The sequence below is a fragment of the Haematobia irritans genome, chromosome 5 (genome assembly GCF_050003625.1).
Source record: "Haematobia irritans isolate KBUSLIRL chromosome 5, ASM5000362v1, whole genome shotgun sequence".
In the NCBI taxonomy this organism is placed as follows: Eukaryota; Metazoa; Arthropoda; class Insecta; order Diptera; family Muscidae; genus Haematobia; species Haematobia irritans.
In genome coordinates this window covers 164,715,727-164,732,105 of record NC_134401.1, presented here as the reverse complement: position 1 = coordinate 164,732,105, position 16,379 = coordinate 164,715,727, and the positions used below count along the sequence as shown (strand labels likewise).

The 16,379-nt window shown below is 30.0% G+C and overlaps 1 protein-coding gene and 1 long non-coding RNA gene across 6 annotated transcripts; one reads left to right on the top strand and one right to left on the bottom strand.

The window, feature by feature from the left end:
* The first annotated feature begins 166 nt into the window (after positions 1-166).
* Positions 167-893, top strand: LOC142238265 (uncharacterized). The gene is made up of 2 exons (XR_012722686.1): positions 167-716; positions 780-893. It is a non-coding gene; the product is annotated as an uncharacterized LOC142238265 (long non-coding RNA).
* On the bottom strand, positions 744-16,379 carry LOC142238263 (tumor protein D54). 5 transcript variants are annotated; one of them, XM_075309872.1, is made up of 6 exons: positions 16,129-16,379; positions 7,370-7,482; positions 7,122-7,282; positions 4,205-4,264; positions 3,817-4,021; positions 744-1,668 (listed from the first exon to the last, which is right to left on the bottom strand). In XM_075309872.1, exons 1-6 carry the CDS (start codon positions 16,136-16,138, stop codon positions 1,576-1,578), a joined length of 642 nt encoding a protein of 213 aa, XP_075165987.1. In that variant the 5' UTR covers positions 16,139-16,379; the 3' UTR covers positions 744-1,575. The 5 variants fall into 5 exon arrangements, with proteins under 5 accessions (XP_075165987.1, XP_075165983.1, XP_075165984.1 ...); XM_075309868.1 differs by lacking the exon at positions 16,129-16,379 and adding an exon at positions 9,997-10,927; XM_075309869.1 differs by lacking the exon at positions 16,129-16,379 and adding an exon at positions 9,997-10,907 and having other exon boundaries at positions 3,859-4,021.

Below are 16,379 nucleotides of genomic sequence, written 5' to 3'. Positions count from 1 at the left end.
CTGTTCATTCATCCACAATAAGTGTATAACAAATGCCAACCAAACTAGCAGAACATTGCGTTTTCTAACCATTCATGATTAAAAACCGTGATTTTAGTCTATATGGTGATTATATCAAGATATCGTCCTATTTGGCATAAATCTGGGCCTTTTCGGGAAAGCAATGTTGCGCAACTTTGATTTTGTTGCGCTCTTGTTGCTAATCAGATGTTGAGATCAAAGTCAATAGACGTAGAAAGATGGGAAATTGGCTACTGGGCACATCAAACCATTGATGGCGCTAGGTCCCTACTTGTCGTTTACGTGTTTGGTTCGACACATTAAAATGCAAATAAAAAGAAATTAAGAGTTGCAAATATCTTGGAACAAACGGGAAATATAATTTTTAATTTATTGCTCAAAATTTAACATTGTTCAATTCAAAAAATTAAGTTTTTCATTAAAAAAAATGCAAATAAAAAAAATTACAAACATGTGTGGACCTAGTGCCGTCAATGCAACATTTGGTATGACGCAAGCCAATTTCCCATCTTCTAAATTGTATTGTCTTTGATATAAAGCAACAGAAAAATTTTGCTCGATCTAATACGAAACAAATTCCTGAAAGTAGCTATAAAAATATAACCCCTTTGCAATAATATCCTAAAAGATCCATAACATCGAGCTCTGTGGCTTCTAAATTAATACCATAAAGCTTGCATAAATTACCGTCGAGGGTATATATTAATTTAAAAATCTACATATTTTTGTATAATTACATTTTTATTTTATTATTATAGACATGTACATATTATTAATATAGCAAATAAGCATTAGGAATTTAATGAATTAAAGGCATTTGGAGCGTATAATGAAACGATACACATACACACCAATGGAAATTTTACAAAATAGTTTTCTATGAATATTTAATATTTTTACAAAACGTTATGGATAAATTTAGAAATACAAAAACAAAAATTACTCTAGGGCCATATATAGCTCTATAGAAAATGGAAAAAAATACATTATACATATAAACTTGTAAACGGGTAGGTTTAAATAAAATTAATGTGTTTTTTAAATATCGTTAAATATAGTTTATATATCATTTTTGAATTAAGTTGAAACCTAATAACTGCATACCATATAAATTTTGAAAATTATCAAATAATTTTAAAGCATATGCGTATGAATAAATCGCATTTTTCTTTACTATCATAAGTGAATAATCATGATACACAATATGCAAAATCATTATAAAGTGGAAATAAAAATTATATTGGGTTGCCGTAGCAGTAGTGTACTTAAGATATACATACTACCTTAAGTGTTTTCTTTTTATGATTTTGTTTTTTTATCAGTGGTAATAGTGGAAAGAATAATAGATATTGCAGAAATTGAAGTGCAATATTGCCAAGCTTTTGATGGCATTTTAATGGGCTCGAAATGCAAAACCTTGTTTCACATTTTCAGCCTATCTTCTCTTATGTCTTGTTTTTAGCTTTTTATGTATTTGCAAATTGTGTAAACTATTTTGAACCTATGTTAGACTTTTCACCAAGCTCCTTTCCATTATCAGTCTCCATTACAGTTTTAAGGAGAGTTCAAACCAGTGGGAGAATTGTTCTCATTAAGGGCATCTGGGAAGCTGCTAACAGATCCAGAACGAGATGTCGATACTTTTGTCTAAAAATAAATGAATAAAAGTAGTAATTTACTAAAATAATGTGTATTTTAATGTTTCGTTTAAAAATTTACAAAATATGATTAATAGATAAGAAATGTCTATATAAAAATCATGCTTATTATGTATACAAAGAGTGCGTATATGTTCATTATAGTGGAAAGCGTTTGTTTTGTGTTACTGATATTTAGTTTATCGTGGAGTGTTCATATCAAAGGAATAGTTAATTTCCAAACATGACGTTTTCTGACAAGAAAATTTTTCCATTTAAGCATTACAATTATATCGCTTAGAGATAAATGTATGATATCGAATATATCTTAATGGTTAGGTTAGGTTAAAGTGGCAGCCCCATTAAGATTCAGGCTCACTTAGACTATTCAGTCCATTGTGATACCACATTAACTAAAAGTACCTATTACATATCTTAAGAAAATTAAAATTTAAAAAATATCACCAAAATATTTCCAAAGTTGATTGAAGTTCAAAATTTTTCCGATTAAAAAATAAATGATACAATTAACTTTTTAATCAATATAGAAACATTAAGTTAATAATTAAGTCAATGATTGAAAATTTTAAAATTAATTGATACAATTAACTTTTTAATCAAACTCGGAAGACTAAGGGTATGTTCACACTAGGGAAATATTTGACCAAAATGAGTATCAAACTTTTTCCCAGGAATATTTTTTGGACATATCTGGATACAGTTTTTGAAAATCGCTCCTATCGTGATGTTATGTATCCAATATGAGCTAAAACTGTTTTCTGGTTTCACTGTGGCGACGAATTCTCTTTTGATTTCTGTCAAATATTTGCCTAGTGTGACCTTATCGTAAGTCTATTAAAAATAGTAATGACTTTTTTTTTTAATTTTTAACTAAAAATTTATTTTAAACAATCGATTTATTAATCAAACTAAAAACGCCAAGTCAGTTAAGAAAGTAATTGAAAATAGTTACGTTAAAATTAATTGAGTTTTGCAATCAAAATCAATTAAATTTTTATTTGAATCAATTAAAAATTAATTGAAATTTGCTTATGAAATCAATTAATTTTTTAATTAAGTATTTTTTAATGTCCAATTAAATCTGTGTTTGATACTATCATTTTCGTGATTTAAGAAATTTGAATTAAAAAATTAATTGGATCAATTAATTTCTTGATTGAATCAGAAAAATTGTTTTTTATGTGAACACACAAAAAATTTTTTTTTCTGATTCAATCACGAAATTAATTGATCCAATTAATTTTTTAATTGAAATGTCTTCAATCACAGAAATGATAGTATCAATTAAAAAATTAATTGAAAGTCAATTAAAAAATTAATTGATCCAATTAAAAAATTAATTGATACTATTAATTTTTGTGATTGATTTTTGTTTCAATTAAAAAATTTCTTGATTCAATTAAATTTTTAATTGAATATTTTTTTTTCTGTGAACTATTGCGCCAGTAATTTAGAGAACAATTCCAATGTGGTTGTTTTGTTTTCTGCCTTTTTGTATTGTGTGTTTTTGTTAAGTAAAAATAAAGAATACTGAGGTGGTCTTTGTTAGAAAATTACCTTATAAAAATACTCGTGTGTTTTAAAAATATAGGCCTCACTAGGTATGTATTGATTTTTATAAATCATCATATGTATTGATTTTTATAAATCATCATATGTATTGATTTTTATAAATCAAATGAACTGTGTTTTACTTGTAAAACTCATGTGTATTTACAAACCAATCATATCTCGATAAAAAGTTAATATTTTAATATCATGAAATAAAATAAAAAAGAGGCCACCTCATTAACTCGATCTACGCCCTAAATTTATGAATTAAATTATTACTTATGTTACTCTCTAGATTTAAGTTCAAATGATCAATCAAATCAATCAAAAAATATAGAGTAACCTTGAAAATTAACATTGCGCTAATACTTAAACTGTATTGTGCAGGCTTTTTAGTTGCCAATACCCAAAATTACACCATACAATACACCAATTTTTCTATGATCTTTCAATTGCGTCGATCGAGTTATTATGTTACCAAATACAAAAAAAAAATCAATCAAAATGGTTTTCACAGAGACCAGTAGATAATTTTTTTTTTTAAATAATTTTTGAATATGAAATGTAAATAGTAAATAGTAGTTACCGCATGAGATTGGCACAAAAAATTGTTGTGATCATAGCTTACTTTAACATTCTCATAGGCTGAACCAACTTTTTCTTCGATGGATCTCATAGATTCGGAATTTTTCATTTGAGAAAATTTCGATGAGATGCCACTGGTAATGCTACCAAAAACTGATGCTGTCTTCTCTGAGGTTGATTTGAGAACAGACTCAGTACGTTGGAATCTGCAAAACAAACAAAAAATGAGGAATTAATATATTTAATTGTAAGAGAGACAAATACACATAGCATGATTAACAATTAGTTAATATTAAAATGATATAGAAAAGTTATTGTGTTAAAATGTCAATGCAAATTGTTAGTTTTGATTTTATGAAATGAAATTTCATTTTAACACAATTACTTACATGGGAGCATCATGTACCGCTTTTGTAAAATTACCAACACTTTGTTCAACAGTTTGAAAACTTATTAAATATGCAAAATAAAATAAAAAATTTAATAAATAAAAAATTGAAAAACACAAAATACATACAAAATTATAATATAGACAAAAATACAATAAACAAAAATTATTTTAAATTAAATGAATAGCCATTAATGTACTAAGTGAAAAGCCAAAAGCGAAAAGAAATGTATTTATATAGGGTACCACTGAGCTGCAATTGTTAGCAAGGCAGAAGTGAAAGGTCGTAGACTCTATTTACGGACAGTGGTTGGTTATATCGCTTCAGTAAAGAAAAGAGAAAATAAAGAGCACGAATCCAACCAACCAATTGTATGGACAGTTATGACCGTCGATGGCTGTATTCCCATCGGACAGGCAATCATTTCGATTGTAAACCATGGTCGAACGAACAAAATATAGCCAAGAATGCCAAAAAATCATGTTCCGCCTCTAATTTCATCCAGAGAGTGGATGTACAATTCGCCATATAGGCTGACAACCCTGTTCAAAGAACGCAACACATTTTTGACTTAGGGATATAGTCAAGGAAAAGTCTATTATATCGAGTAGTGGAATGGTTTATGAAATTTATTTATAATATTGTAATGCGAATAAAAAAGTACCTTAACCCTTTGACGACAAAGAATTAAACGCTCGATAAAAGTAAGTTTTTCTTGCAAATTCATATTCAAAATACACCTATTTACTAAGTAAAGTGTGGTCAAACTGTTTCCTTGTACGGGAAATTTTATGGGGCATTCGGCTTGAAAGGTAAATATAATTTTTTAAATAACAGGTTGGCTGATAAGTCCCCGGTCTGACACATAGATGGCGTCGCTAGTATTAAATGCATATTATTTGTATATAGTACCAACCTTCAAATAATTCGTGTCAAAATTTGTAAGTCAATTAGTTTGTGAGATAGAGCGTCTTTTGTGAAGCAACTTTTGTTATTGTGAAAAAAAAATTGAAAAAAGGAATTTCGTGTTTTGATAAAATACTGTTTTCTGAAGGGGGAAAATACGGTGGAAGCAAAAACTTGGCTTGATAATGAGTTTCCGGACTCTGTCCCAGGGAAATCAACAATAATTGATTGGTATGCAAAATTCAAGCGTGGTAAAATGAGCACGGAGGACGGTGAACGCAGAGGACGCGGTTACCGAAGAAAACATCAATAAAATCCACAAAATGATTTTGAATGACCGTAAAATGAAGTTGATCGAGATAGCAGAGGCTTTAAAGATATCAAAGGAACGTGTTGGTCATATCATTCATGAATATTTGGATATGCGGAAGCTCTGTGCAAAATGGGTGCCGCGCGAGCTCACATTTGACCAAAAACAACAACGTGTTGATGATTCTGAGCGGTGTTTGCAACTGTTAACTCGTAATACTCCCGAGTTTTTCCGTCGATATGTGACAATGGATGAAACATGACTCCATCACTACACTCCTGAGTCCAATCGACAGTCGGCTGAGTGGACAGCGACCGGTGAACCGTCTCCGAAGCGTGGAAAGACTCAAAAGTCCGCTGTCAAAGTAATGGCCTCTGTTTTTTGGGATGCGCATGGAATAATTTTTATCGATTATCTTGAGAAGGGAAAAACCACCAACAGTGACTATTATATGTCGTTATTGGAGCGTTTGAAGGTCGAAATCGCGGCAAAACGGCCCCATGTTCCACCAAGACAACGCCACAACGCCGTGCCACAAGTCATTGAGAACGATGGCAAAAATTCATGAAATGGGCTTCGAATTGCTTCCCCACCCACCGTATTCTCCAGATCTGGTCCCAACGACTTTTTCTTGTTCTCAAACCTCAAAAGGATGCTCGCAGGGAAAAAATTTGGCTGTAATGAAGAGGTGATCGCCGAAACTGAGGCCTATTTTGAGGCAAAACCGAAGGAGTACTACCAAATTGGTATCAAAAAATTGGAAGGTCGTTATAATCGTTGTATCGCTCGTGAAGGGAACTATGTTGAATAATAAAAACGAATTTTGACAAAAAAAATGTGTTTTTCTTTGTTAGACCGGGGACTTATCAGCCAACCTGTTACTTGATATAATTCAATACAAAATACATCATGGGTTTTGTTAGCATTTGTAAATTACAACCAACACAAAAAAATACGCGACTTAGCAAGTATTCATGACCATGTCCCAAAATTTATTCCTAAATAAAAAAGTTTTTAATTTTCTCATAAACCGAGAAGAGTTTAAGGTTTTTTTGGTTGATCATTTTTCTTACCCTAGACGACGAATGGGACACATATGTCTCATTAGTGTCGGTACCTTTTTAGAAAAACTATGTAGCCCAATTAGTTCATTTAAACCGATATCGATAGAGGATGAGTTGATACAGATTATATCCAAAATACCACCTCAGACAACCAATACTTGAAATATAAAAAATTCCAGAATTTTCATTTTTATAACTTTCCCACATACAAAGTACGCACAAATGTCCAATTTAAATGTAAAACTTCATAGCTACATATGTTCTGCGTCGATAAAATCTATTTTTTTTAATGGGTTGATAAATGTAGTTTTTACAACGGAAATACGAAATGGGACATATATGTCACATTCGTCGTCAAAGGGTTAAAATTGGAATAGTTGATGTTTTTGTTTTTTTCTTTTTTTCTAGACTGAAAAAACTCAATTTTGAGCTTTATTTTTGCCAAGCTGGAAAAGGTAAGTTATCCGTTTTTGTTTCCCTATTTTGTCACTGTATTTGTCCATATAAATAAACATATTTTTGGGGCACGTAAGATGTCACATATTAAGTAAATAATGACAAATAAATCCTTTTTCAGTTTTTTTCTATCAAATATTTCTTCAGGGAATAGTAAACACTTTCATAATATAATACTTACACTGTACTCTCCTTGACCGATTTCAGGCCATGGTTCATATCATCAGTGATTTCTTTCCATACTGTAATTCCCAATTTTCTCTTTAATTCTGAAGCATGACGTGTCTTTGAGGCCAATACAGTGCGTAAGGTATTGATTTCTTCTTCAACACGTGCGAGTTCCTGATTTAGAAGAAATTTTTGAATATTAGTTGAATCAATAATAAAATTCAACTAGAGAGTAGAACAATCGAAATGTTAGGACCATACCTGACTCCATTCAGCTCTTTGTCTCTCTTGTTCTTCCACTGTTAAAGCTGCAAATTCCGCAGCAATATCGGCAGATGCAACAGATGCAGCAGGTGAAGTATTTCCAGTATTATCTACAACGAAATAAAGTGCAATTATTAATATAAAAGTATATTAAGAATATTTTTAAGTATTTTTTGTTGTTGTTTTGGTTTAATACTTACACACTAAAATATTTTCATATGGTAAGCAAATTAATAAAAAAGAAGCAAGATAATTTTAAAATACAAATACAAATTAGAAATTTTCATAACAAATAACATTCAATATTCATATTTATAAAGCTCCATTAGAGCAGGGTTAGCTAAATGAATTTTTGATAAGAAATGTATGTCAGAACTAGAAAATGAAATCGCCTAGTCGCCAATTTTAGCCGCCGCCAAACAGTTTTTGCCAATTTCGACTCAAATAATCAAAAATATTGATTTAAAACAGAAGTAGTTTTTAATAATTGTTATATTTTTTCCGTAATTTTGAAACATCTACCCACAATCTATCAGTTTCAGGTTGCAATAATAATTTTGCAAACATATAAATCAGAAAATTTGAACGAAATGTAAATTTGTTTGTAAAATAGGTTGTACAACTAATCTCATTACTATTCGGATAGCTTCAAATTTTATTTATTTTTATTTTATTTATTAATCAAACATAGCCTTCATGGGCCGGCCATATGTTGATCGATATATAATGTAGAACAATAGCTTGATTTAAAATATAAATTACATACATCAAAAATTGCTAAGGTACTAACACGAAAAATTCTAAAACTTAAAATCTAAAAATCTACCAAAATCCTCAAAGCACATTTCTAAAAAAAAAAATAATAAATAAGTGAGACAGAAATTGCCAATGACTAAACTGTTAAGCTTCCTAAGCAAAAAGGGATAACTTAGTTTTAAAAACGTGAACACTATTCGAAAATTGTATCTTGAGGTAAGGAGTTCCACAGTCTGGTAACTCGAATCGCAAACGAGCGTTCCAGAATATTATGAATGAAATGTTCAATGAGTATTTGAGTGGTCCTTGTTGTACTCAAGAACCGGAAATAAGAAATAAGATATGATGGTTTACCTGATTTCAAAACACCATAAAGAAAACAAAGGCATCTAATTTCAAGATAACGCTCAAAGGGGCATCCCAAAAATTCAGTAGTAAAGCGTGAATAGTTGTATCTACAATATCTACCGAATACAAAACGAAGCAGAGAATGGAAACATGAGGTAAGTTTAGACAAACTTGACCCCATATAAAATATGTGGCATAAGTAGTGAATGCGCCAGTATTCATTTCACTTGAAGCGGGAGAATATCATTCAAACTATAAAGTTTCTTCAGAACGTAGTTAACTTCTGAACATATCTTAGCTATATCGAATTTAAGTTTATTGTCGATGTGAAACCCAAGAGAAATAATCGAGTCGTTAAAACTAACTAAATGGTCTTGGATCAAAATATCTCTGTGTGTGATTGGTTGACGGGGATTTTCAAAAGCCATAATCATTGTTTTGCTGAGATAAATGGTCAAATTATTTGTGCGAGCCCAGTCATAAATAGGACCGATGTCATGATCAAAATTCAATATGGCATCTTGTGTCGTGCCAGATGCGCATGTACTAAATAATTGAATATCATCAGCATAAATAGCCATATCAACATGCTGAACACAATGTGTAATGTCATTAACATATAACATGAACAGTATCGGGCCAAGGATAGATCCCTGTGGAACACCTGAAGAAATTGGATTCACACATGAACTATGGCCATTACTATGAACAAATTGGAAACGGTTCGGAATCAAAAGCCTTGCTTAAATCAAGAGCAGCAAGAATTCCTGGATCTCTCTTGTCAATTACACATCTGATATTATCTGTAAGCTTTATCATAAGCGACGTCGTGCTATGGCGATTCCTAAAGCATGATTGGCACGGATCAATTAAAAAAAAGTTATCCAGATACACAATTAGCTGATCCTTTATCAAGATTTCAAAGCATGTCGACAGCGCTGGAAGAATGGAAATAGGCCTGAAAACACTGCAATTTGAACCCGAAGTACCGCTCTTCTTGAGTGGCGTAACTCTTGCTAGCTTCCATGAAGACGGAAAACAAACATAAGTAGTGTGTTAAATACATGTAATATGTGATGACAAATATACGGAAATACTATCTTTATAAAGCGAATGGGAATACCATCTGTTCCTAAGGCGTTATACTTAATTCTAAATATTGCACTGTGTAACTCGTCCCGATATTCATTTTTATAAAGTTGTTATCACGCAAAACATCAAAGTTAATACTAGATTGTACGGATGTATAATAATTATTCAACAGGTCAAGATCTATATCACAGTTTGCGAAATTTCACTACACCATACAGCCGTATGCGAAAATTCACTACACCATACTTTTACTATGCCATGCAATAATAGGATCAATTAGAAAAAATATAATAAAAATATAATTTTCAATAAGCCATGACAATATAAAATACACTTTGCATATTGATAATTAGTAACTTAACCAATAGTTAAGGTTAAGTTACTAAACACTATTGTTCTTATCATCTATTATTAGTTGTTTATTTTACCTTTGGTATTTTTTGTACTCGTCATGGTTGCCATTGTTGGTGAACCAATATTAAGAAATTTTTTATAATTTTCACTACTTGATATCTTAGCTATGTAGGGCTTTGAAAAATCCACAAATGTCACTTTAACGTCACGCATGCTTCGTTTAGTTGTGAAAAATTTCAAACGAAAACGTTTTGCTATCGACATTGAAGGAGTTTGATTTGCTAATTTCGATATGATAAATTCAGTCTCAACGGCTTGTAATTCTAATTGATTGCTATAGTCAGAGTCGACATCATAGAAGATATCATCCAATGTTAGATTACGCAAATATAAGTCAGTTTCGTCATCATTCCAATCATAGCTACCACCAGTACCATAGTCCAGAGATGGGGTAGCATCACAATCTAAACGAGGTATATATGGATCTTCAATATATTCCAAGCTAACAGGCTCCGAATCGTCTGACATTTCTGTCAAAAACTAAATATACAGACAGTGTTGTGCACAGTTTCCGTTGCTCTCCAGACGATGTAGTTTGATGGAAATATTTGCAAAACTTCTATTGGCAAATGTTTTTCTTTTTTCTTCTATTTGATAACGAATGTATAAATTTTTGTTGATCGCTCTGCCAAGCGTAAAATTCACAAAAACTAAAACTTTCTAATTCGTTGATCATGCTATACGTTCGTTTTCCAACATTCAAGGAGATATATTTTTTGGTAGTGGTGGTGGTATACTTTAATACTTTTTTTCAGACAAGTATTTTGTTTAGAAATAACACACAATAATCAACAACATTTTGCTGGAAATTTTGTATAATTGTTTCATTCGAATCGGTTTTGGAACTGAAAATTACTATTGTAATTTTTCGCAAACTTAAGATAGTAACAACGACGGCCAATGTTAGCTTTAACCCATTTTCTTTAATTTTTTGTATTCCAATTTATTTTTTACGTCTATGAATAACACTCCAGTCAGCATTATACTAAAACTGAGTCTGACAGAATGGGAAAAATGAATCGTGCCAGTTTACCATCAAACAAGCCACACATTACAATACCGTCAGTAATAAGCCAGGTTAAAAGCTACAGTGGTTAGTAGTTGGTTAGTTTACGTCGTGGTAAGAAGACTATTGAAGTTACCAGTGTTTGTATGCATGTATGTATATGTGAGTGTGTGTGGTAGTGCTAAGGCCTATAACAGACAATGCTTTCACAATTCTGGCCACAACAAAACAATTCCCGAATAACAAATAAGAGCAAGAGTAAAAGAAAGAAAATGAAATCGACATATAAGAAAAAGTATAAACAGAGCAGAGAGATGCTGCTAGAAAACATACACATGGCAGCAAAGATCTGTTTAACCCTTTGTCGTGCTATGGGGGTCTGTTTATACCCATACTTATTTCCAAAGTAGATTATGATAGGTGTCAGTCTTGATAAAACAACAGAAGTAGCCTTAATCTGTAGTTCTAGGAAATGAAAAAAAAAAAAATAATAAGCTTGGGTACCGAGAGAAAAATTCTTGTCAAGACAATGCGACTGAGGATTGATAGCACCTCTAAGTAAGTCACATACATCATGCCAAAACGTTTCGACTTTGGTATACACCCTCGTATAACTGATTTATAAAATAAAAATAAATTAAAATTCGCCATTTTCTCTTAAAACTCATCAATATGCATTAAGGTTCACTATAAGTTCATTTTCCAGAGTAGCTTAGTCTAGAATCCTATATATTATTTAGTTCAAAGTATACTGACCGAAACTATTTTCAAATCAATGTAAGGACCCAAATTCCTACACCTATAATTTCGCTACCGCTAACAAATTTTTTTCGTCACACAAAAAAAATCACGAACATTTTTTCAATTAAAGTCTTAATTGAGTTTTAAAAAATATTCAATTAAAAATTTAATTGATTTAACAATTTTTTTAATTGAAACAAAAATCAATCATAAAACTTAATAATATCAATTAATATTTTAATTGGATCAATTAAATTGTCAATCAATTACAAATAAATTGAAAGTTAATTAATGTTTATGTGTGGACTGTCTAACGCAAGGACTCGCAAAGGACTCAAAAAGTCAAAATATACCTCTCCAAATAAGAGGTACATACATTTTCAATAAAAATAAAATTTTGACCAACATTAAAAATAAAAAAATAATAAAATTTTGACAAAATTTTCTATAGAAATAAAATTTTGACAAATATTAAAATTGTAACAAAATTTTATATAGAAATAAAGTTTTGAGAAAATTTTCTATAGAAATAAAATTTTGAGAAAATTTTCTATAGAAATAAAATTTTGGGAAAATTTTCTATAGAAATAAAATTTTGAGAAAATTTTCTATAGAAATAAAATTTTGAGAAAATTTTCTATAGAAATAAAATGTTGACAAAATTTTCTATAGAAATAAAATTTTGACAAAATTTTCTATAGAAATAAAATTTTGAGAAAATTTTCTATAGAAATAAAATTTTGGGAAAATTTTCTATAGAAATAAAATTTTGAGAAAATTTTCTATAGAAATAAAATTTTGAGAAAATTTTCTATAGAAATAAAATTTTGAGAAAATTTTCTATAGAAATAAAATTTTGAGAAAATTTTCTATAGAAATAAAATTTTGACAAAATTTTCTATAGAAATAAAATTTTGAGAAAATTTTCTATAAAATAAAATTATGACAAAATTTTCTATAGCAATAACATTTTGACAAAATTTTCTATAGAAATAAAATGTTCACCAAATTTTCTCTAGAAATAAAATTTTCTCAAAATTTTCTCTAGAAATAAAATTTTGACAAAATTTTCTATAGATATAAAATTTTGACAAAATTTTCTATAGATATAAAATTTTGACAAAATTTTCTATAGATATAAAATTTTGACAAAATTTTCTATAGAAATAAAATTTTGACAATTTTTCTATACAAATATAATTTTGATATAATTTTCTATAGAAATAAAATTTAGAAAAAAAATCTATAAAAAATAAAATTTTGACAAAATTTTCTATAGAAATAAAATATTGGTGAAATTTTCCTTAGAAATAAAATTTTGGCGAAATTTTCCACAGAAATAAAATTGTGATTTTTTTTAAAGTTTGGCAGATTTTTGGTAAATAGTTCTTCAATGTTTGATAGATTATTTTTGGCACTAGTGACAACCGAGTTCGTGATATAAGAATGTAGTAGATTTTTAATTATTGTTTTGTTGATTTCTTAACAGTTGTACAGACCACATGATCATTAGCTCCACCAAACTTTCTTGACTTGGGGTTATATGTTTCTGAAAGCATACATCTTAGTTGCAGAACTTATCGATCTTAATCAATGGATGGATTGGTTGTAGCACATATGTATGTGCCTCCAAGGCTACTGCGTCACAATATTTTTTTTTTTATGTTCCATTACATAGAACGAATTATTCTAGTAATAAGCCTATAACAAGGGCTTTAAAAGAATTCAATAGAATCAATGAATATAATATGAATTTAATGGTTAACATAGAAAAATTCGCCGATTTGTTTAGATATAATATATTTTTAGTTTTAAGCTCTAGTCCGTAAGGAATGTTGTTATTCCGTAGACTGTAAAAAGTAAATATCATCAAGTTTTCTCTGTGTGTATTTTCTATTTCTATTTTTTACTTAACAAGACCCTTTGCCCTTACATGGAGATAACAGAAGATAATATATTAAAATACAGAAAACTTATTTTAAACTATTGATTGATAGATTAAATAAATCTATAGTATAATATGACGCTTGTATTGATAAAATGGTGACGCAATAACCAATAAACACATACTACCAAACTTTTTTTTTTAATATATACAAACTTTTTGTTAATTTATTATTTAATATTTTACGGCTTTTAGTGTTGTTTTATTATATCTATAACAGAAAAGTTAACAGATTTTGTTTTTCTTATTAGTGACTTTTGTCATTGGTATCATGCAATGGACTTTCGACTATTTAAAAGGGTGTTGTTTTGTTTAAAACAAAAAGCACCCTCACAAAGGTATATTTTAATACGGGTGAACATTGGAAATATATTGCAATTCTAATTGTGTAGAAAATTCATCGAGTTTTTAATTAAATACACAATTCAAGAACCCAAATAAAAGTTAAGAACAAATTTACAAAATAAATACATAGGATTTTTTATGGTATAATTAGATTATTTATTCCATATCACTGTTATTAATTATTTTTTAATATTATAATGAAGATTAAGGCAATTAATACACCAAGAGAGCCATATACATTTACAATTAGATTCTATATTTGTCAGTAAAGTGGATTTTGGAAGTGTAATGTGAATATCGTATTAGATGTATATCTGTACCTTAATCTTATTTACAATGGGTCCCTCTTTTAAGGTGAGTATTAAGTTCGAGTTTAGCCGCTAAAATCTTTAAAGTGAAAACTAAATCATTAAGAAAAATGCATGAAATTATACGTATCTGTTGCAAATTTTATTATAACTTGATGGGGAAAAGCCCAAAGCAAATTTTCACAAAGTCTGTATTCCTTAAAATGGATTATTAAAGAAAAGTAATCGTGAAAAAATGACGTTTTTAGCAGCTAAACTCGAACTTAATACTCACCTTTACACTAAAAATTTATTGAAAGTATAGTTATGCCTTATCACAAATGTATCGCTGAAATTATTAGTGGTATTGGCAGAAAACATATAATGGCACTACAGCTATGACTAGAAATCTGTGTTTTTCTGCTTATTGTTTTAAAAAGATCATATGGGCAAAAAATTTCCAATTTCAGGCAAATTGGATAAAAACATTGGATTCTAGAAGCCCAAGAAGTAAAATCGAGAAATCGGTCTATATGGGGGCTATACCAAAATATGGACCGATACTCATCATTTTCGGCACACCTATTTATGGTCCTAAAATACATCCAGATTTCCAATTTCACGCAAATTGGATAAAAACTACGGTTTCTATAAGCCCAAGACCCCAAATCGAGAGGTCGGTTTATACGGGCACCATACCAAAACATGGACCGATGCTCACCATTTTTGGCACACCTCTTTACGGTTCTAAAGTACCTTTTGATTTTCAAATTCAGATAAATTGGATAAAAACTGCGGTTTCTATAAGCCAAAGAAGTAAAATCAGGAGATCGGTCTATATGGGGGCTATACCAAAATAATGACCGATACTCACCATTTTTGGCACACCTTTTTATGGTCGTAATATACCTCTAGATTTAAAATTTCAGGAAAATTGGATAAAAACTACGATTTCTATAAGCCCAAGAAGTAAAATCGGGAGATCGGTCTATATGGGGGCTATACCAAAATATGGATCGATACTCACAATTTTTAGCACACATATTTGTGGTCTTACAATACCTCTAGATTTCCAATTTCAGATAAATTGAATAAAAACTGCGGTTTCTATAAGCCCAAGAAGTAAAATCGGGAGATCGGTCTATATGGGGGCTGAAATTATTAGTGGTATTGGCAGAAAACATATAATGGCACTACAGCTATGACTAGAAATCTGTGTTTTTCTGCTTATTGTTTTAAAAGGGCAAAACGGTTGGAATCAAATGATGTTTAAAAATCCGTAAGAATCATGCACACGAGTAGCAAACATTTTTAGCTTGCATGCATATACATTCTATACATGAAAATGAGTATATGAAGTATCTGGTTTCAATAACATCTGCAACCTATGTGTGTCTTCAGTGGACATGAACAATAGAATCCAATCTCAACACATACCATATACCACATAGCCCAATCAGAATCTGTTTTTTTTTATAGTTCTTTCTCTCAACATGCGTTCTTACTATATCGCCATCTCGACTAGGATACGAAATACCTAATGCCACGTCAAAATTATATTTGATTACTATCCCTAATACTAACTAAAATTTTTGGAATTTGGAAAAATATTTTTACATGTGGTCATAGAAAAATGTGTGTATACAAATACTCCTCTCTTATTTTGATAAGGCGACACATTGTCCGCCGGCCAAAAAAAATGACTCACTTTACATTTCCTTACACATTATTTACTATCGGCTTCCTCCTCATATCAATTAGCATAAGCATTCCGTATATTGATTACTGCATATTTTATCATTTATTAGGCACAGTTACTTACGTTCCTCCATTGTTTTTATCTGCAGTAGGCGTTATTCTTATTGTTTATAATACAAAATTGGTTGGAGATGCGCTTTATTGTAGCAGGAAAATGTTGGGCTAAATTTGTTTTTTTTTCGTATTGTGAGAAAAAAAAAACAAAGAATTATTGCTTCATTTAGTTCTTCAGTTCTTTTCCACTATGTAATTATTTGGAGACGACTATAAATGTCATCAATTCACTTATCCGACAGCAAATCACAGCGAAATGAT

Bases quoted from the DNA above. Each gene is read 5' to 3' on its own strand.
- LOC142238263 (XM_075309868.1), bottom strand. From the start codon at position 10,450: ATGTCAGACGATTCGGAGCCTGTTAGCTTGGAATATATTGAAGATCCA. The intron at 7,283-7,369 runs GTATGGTCCTAA...CTTCTAAATCAG, and splicing joins AAAGAGCTGAATGGAGTCAG to GAACTCGCACGTGTTGAAGA. The intron at 4,022-4,204 runs GTAAGTAATTGT...TTTGTTTTGCAG, and splicing joins GCGGTACATGATGCTCCCAT to ATTCCAACGTACTGAGTCTG.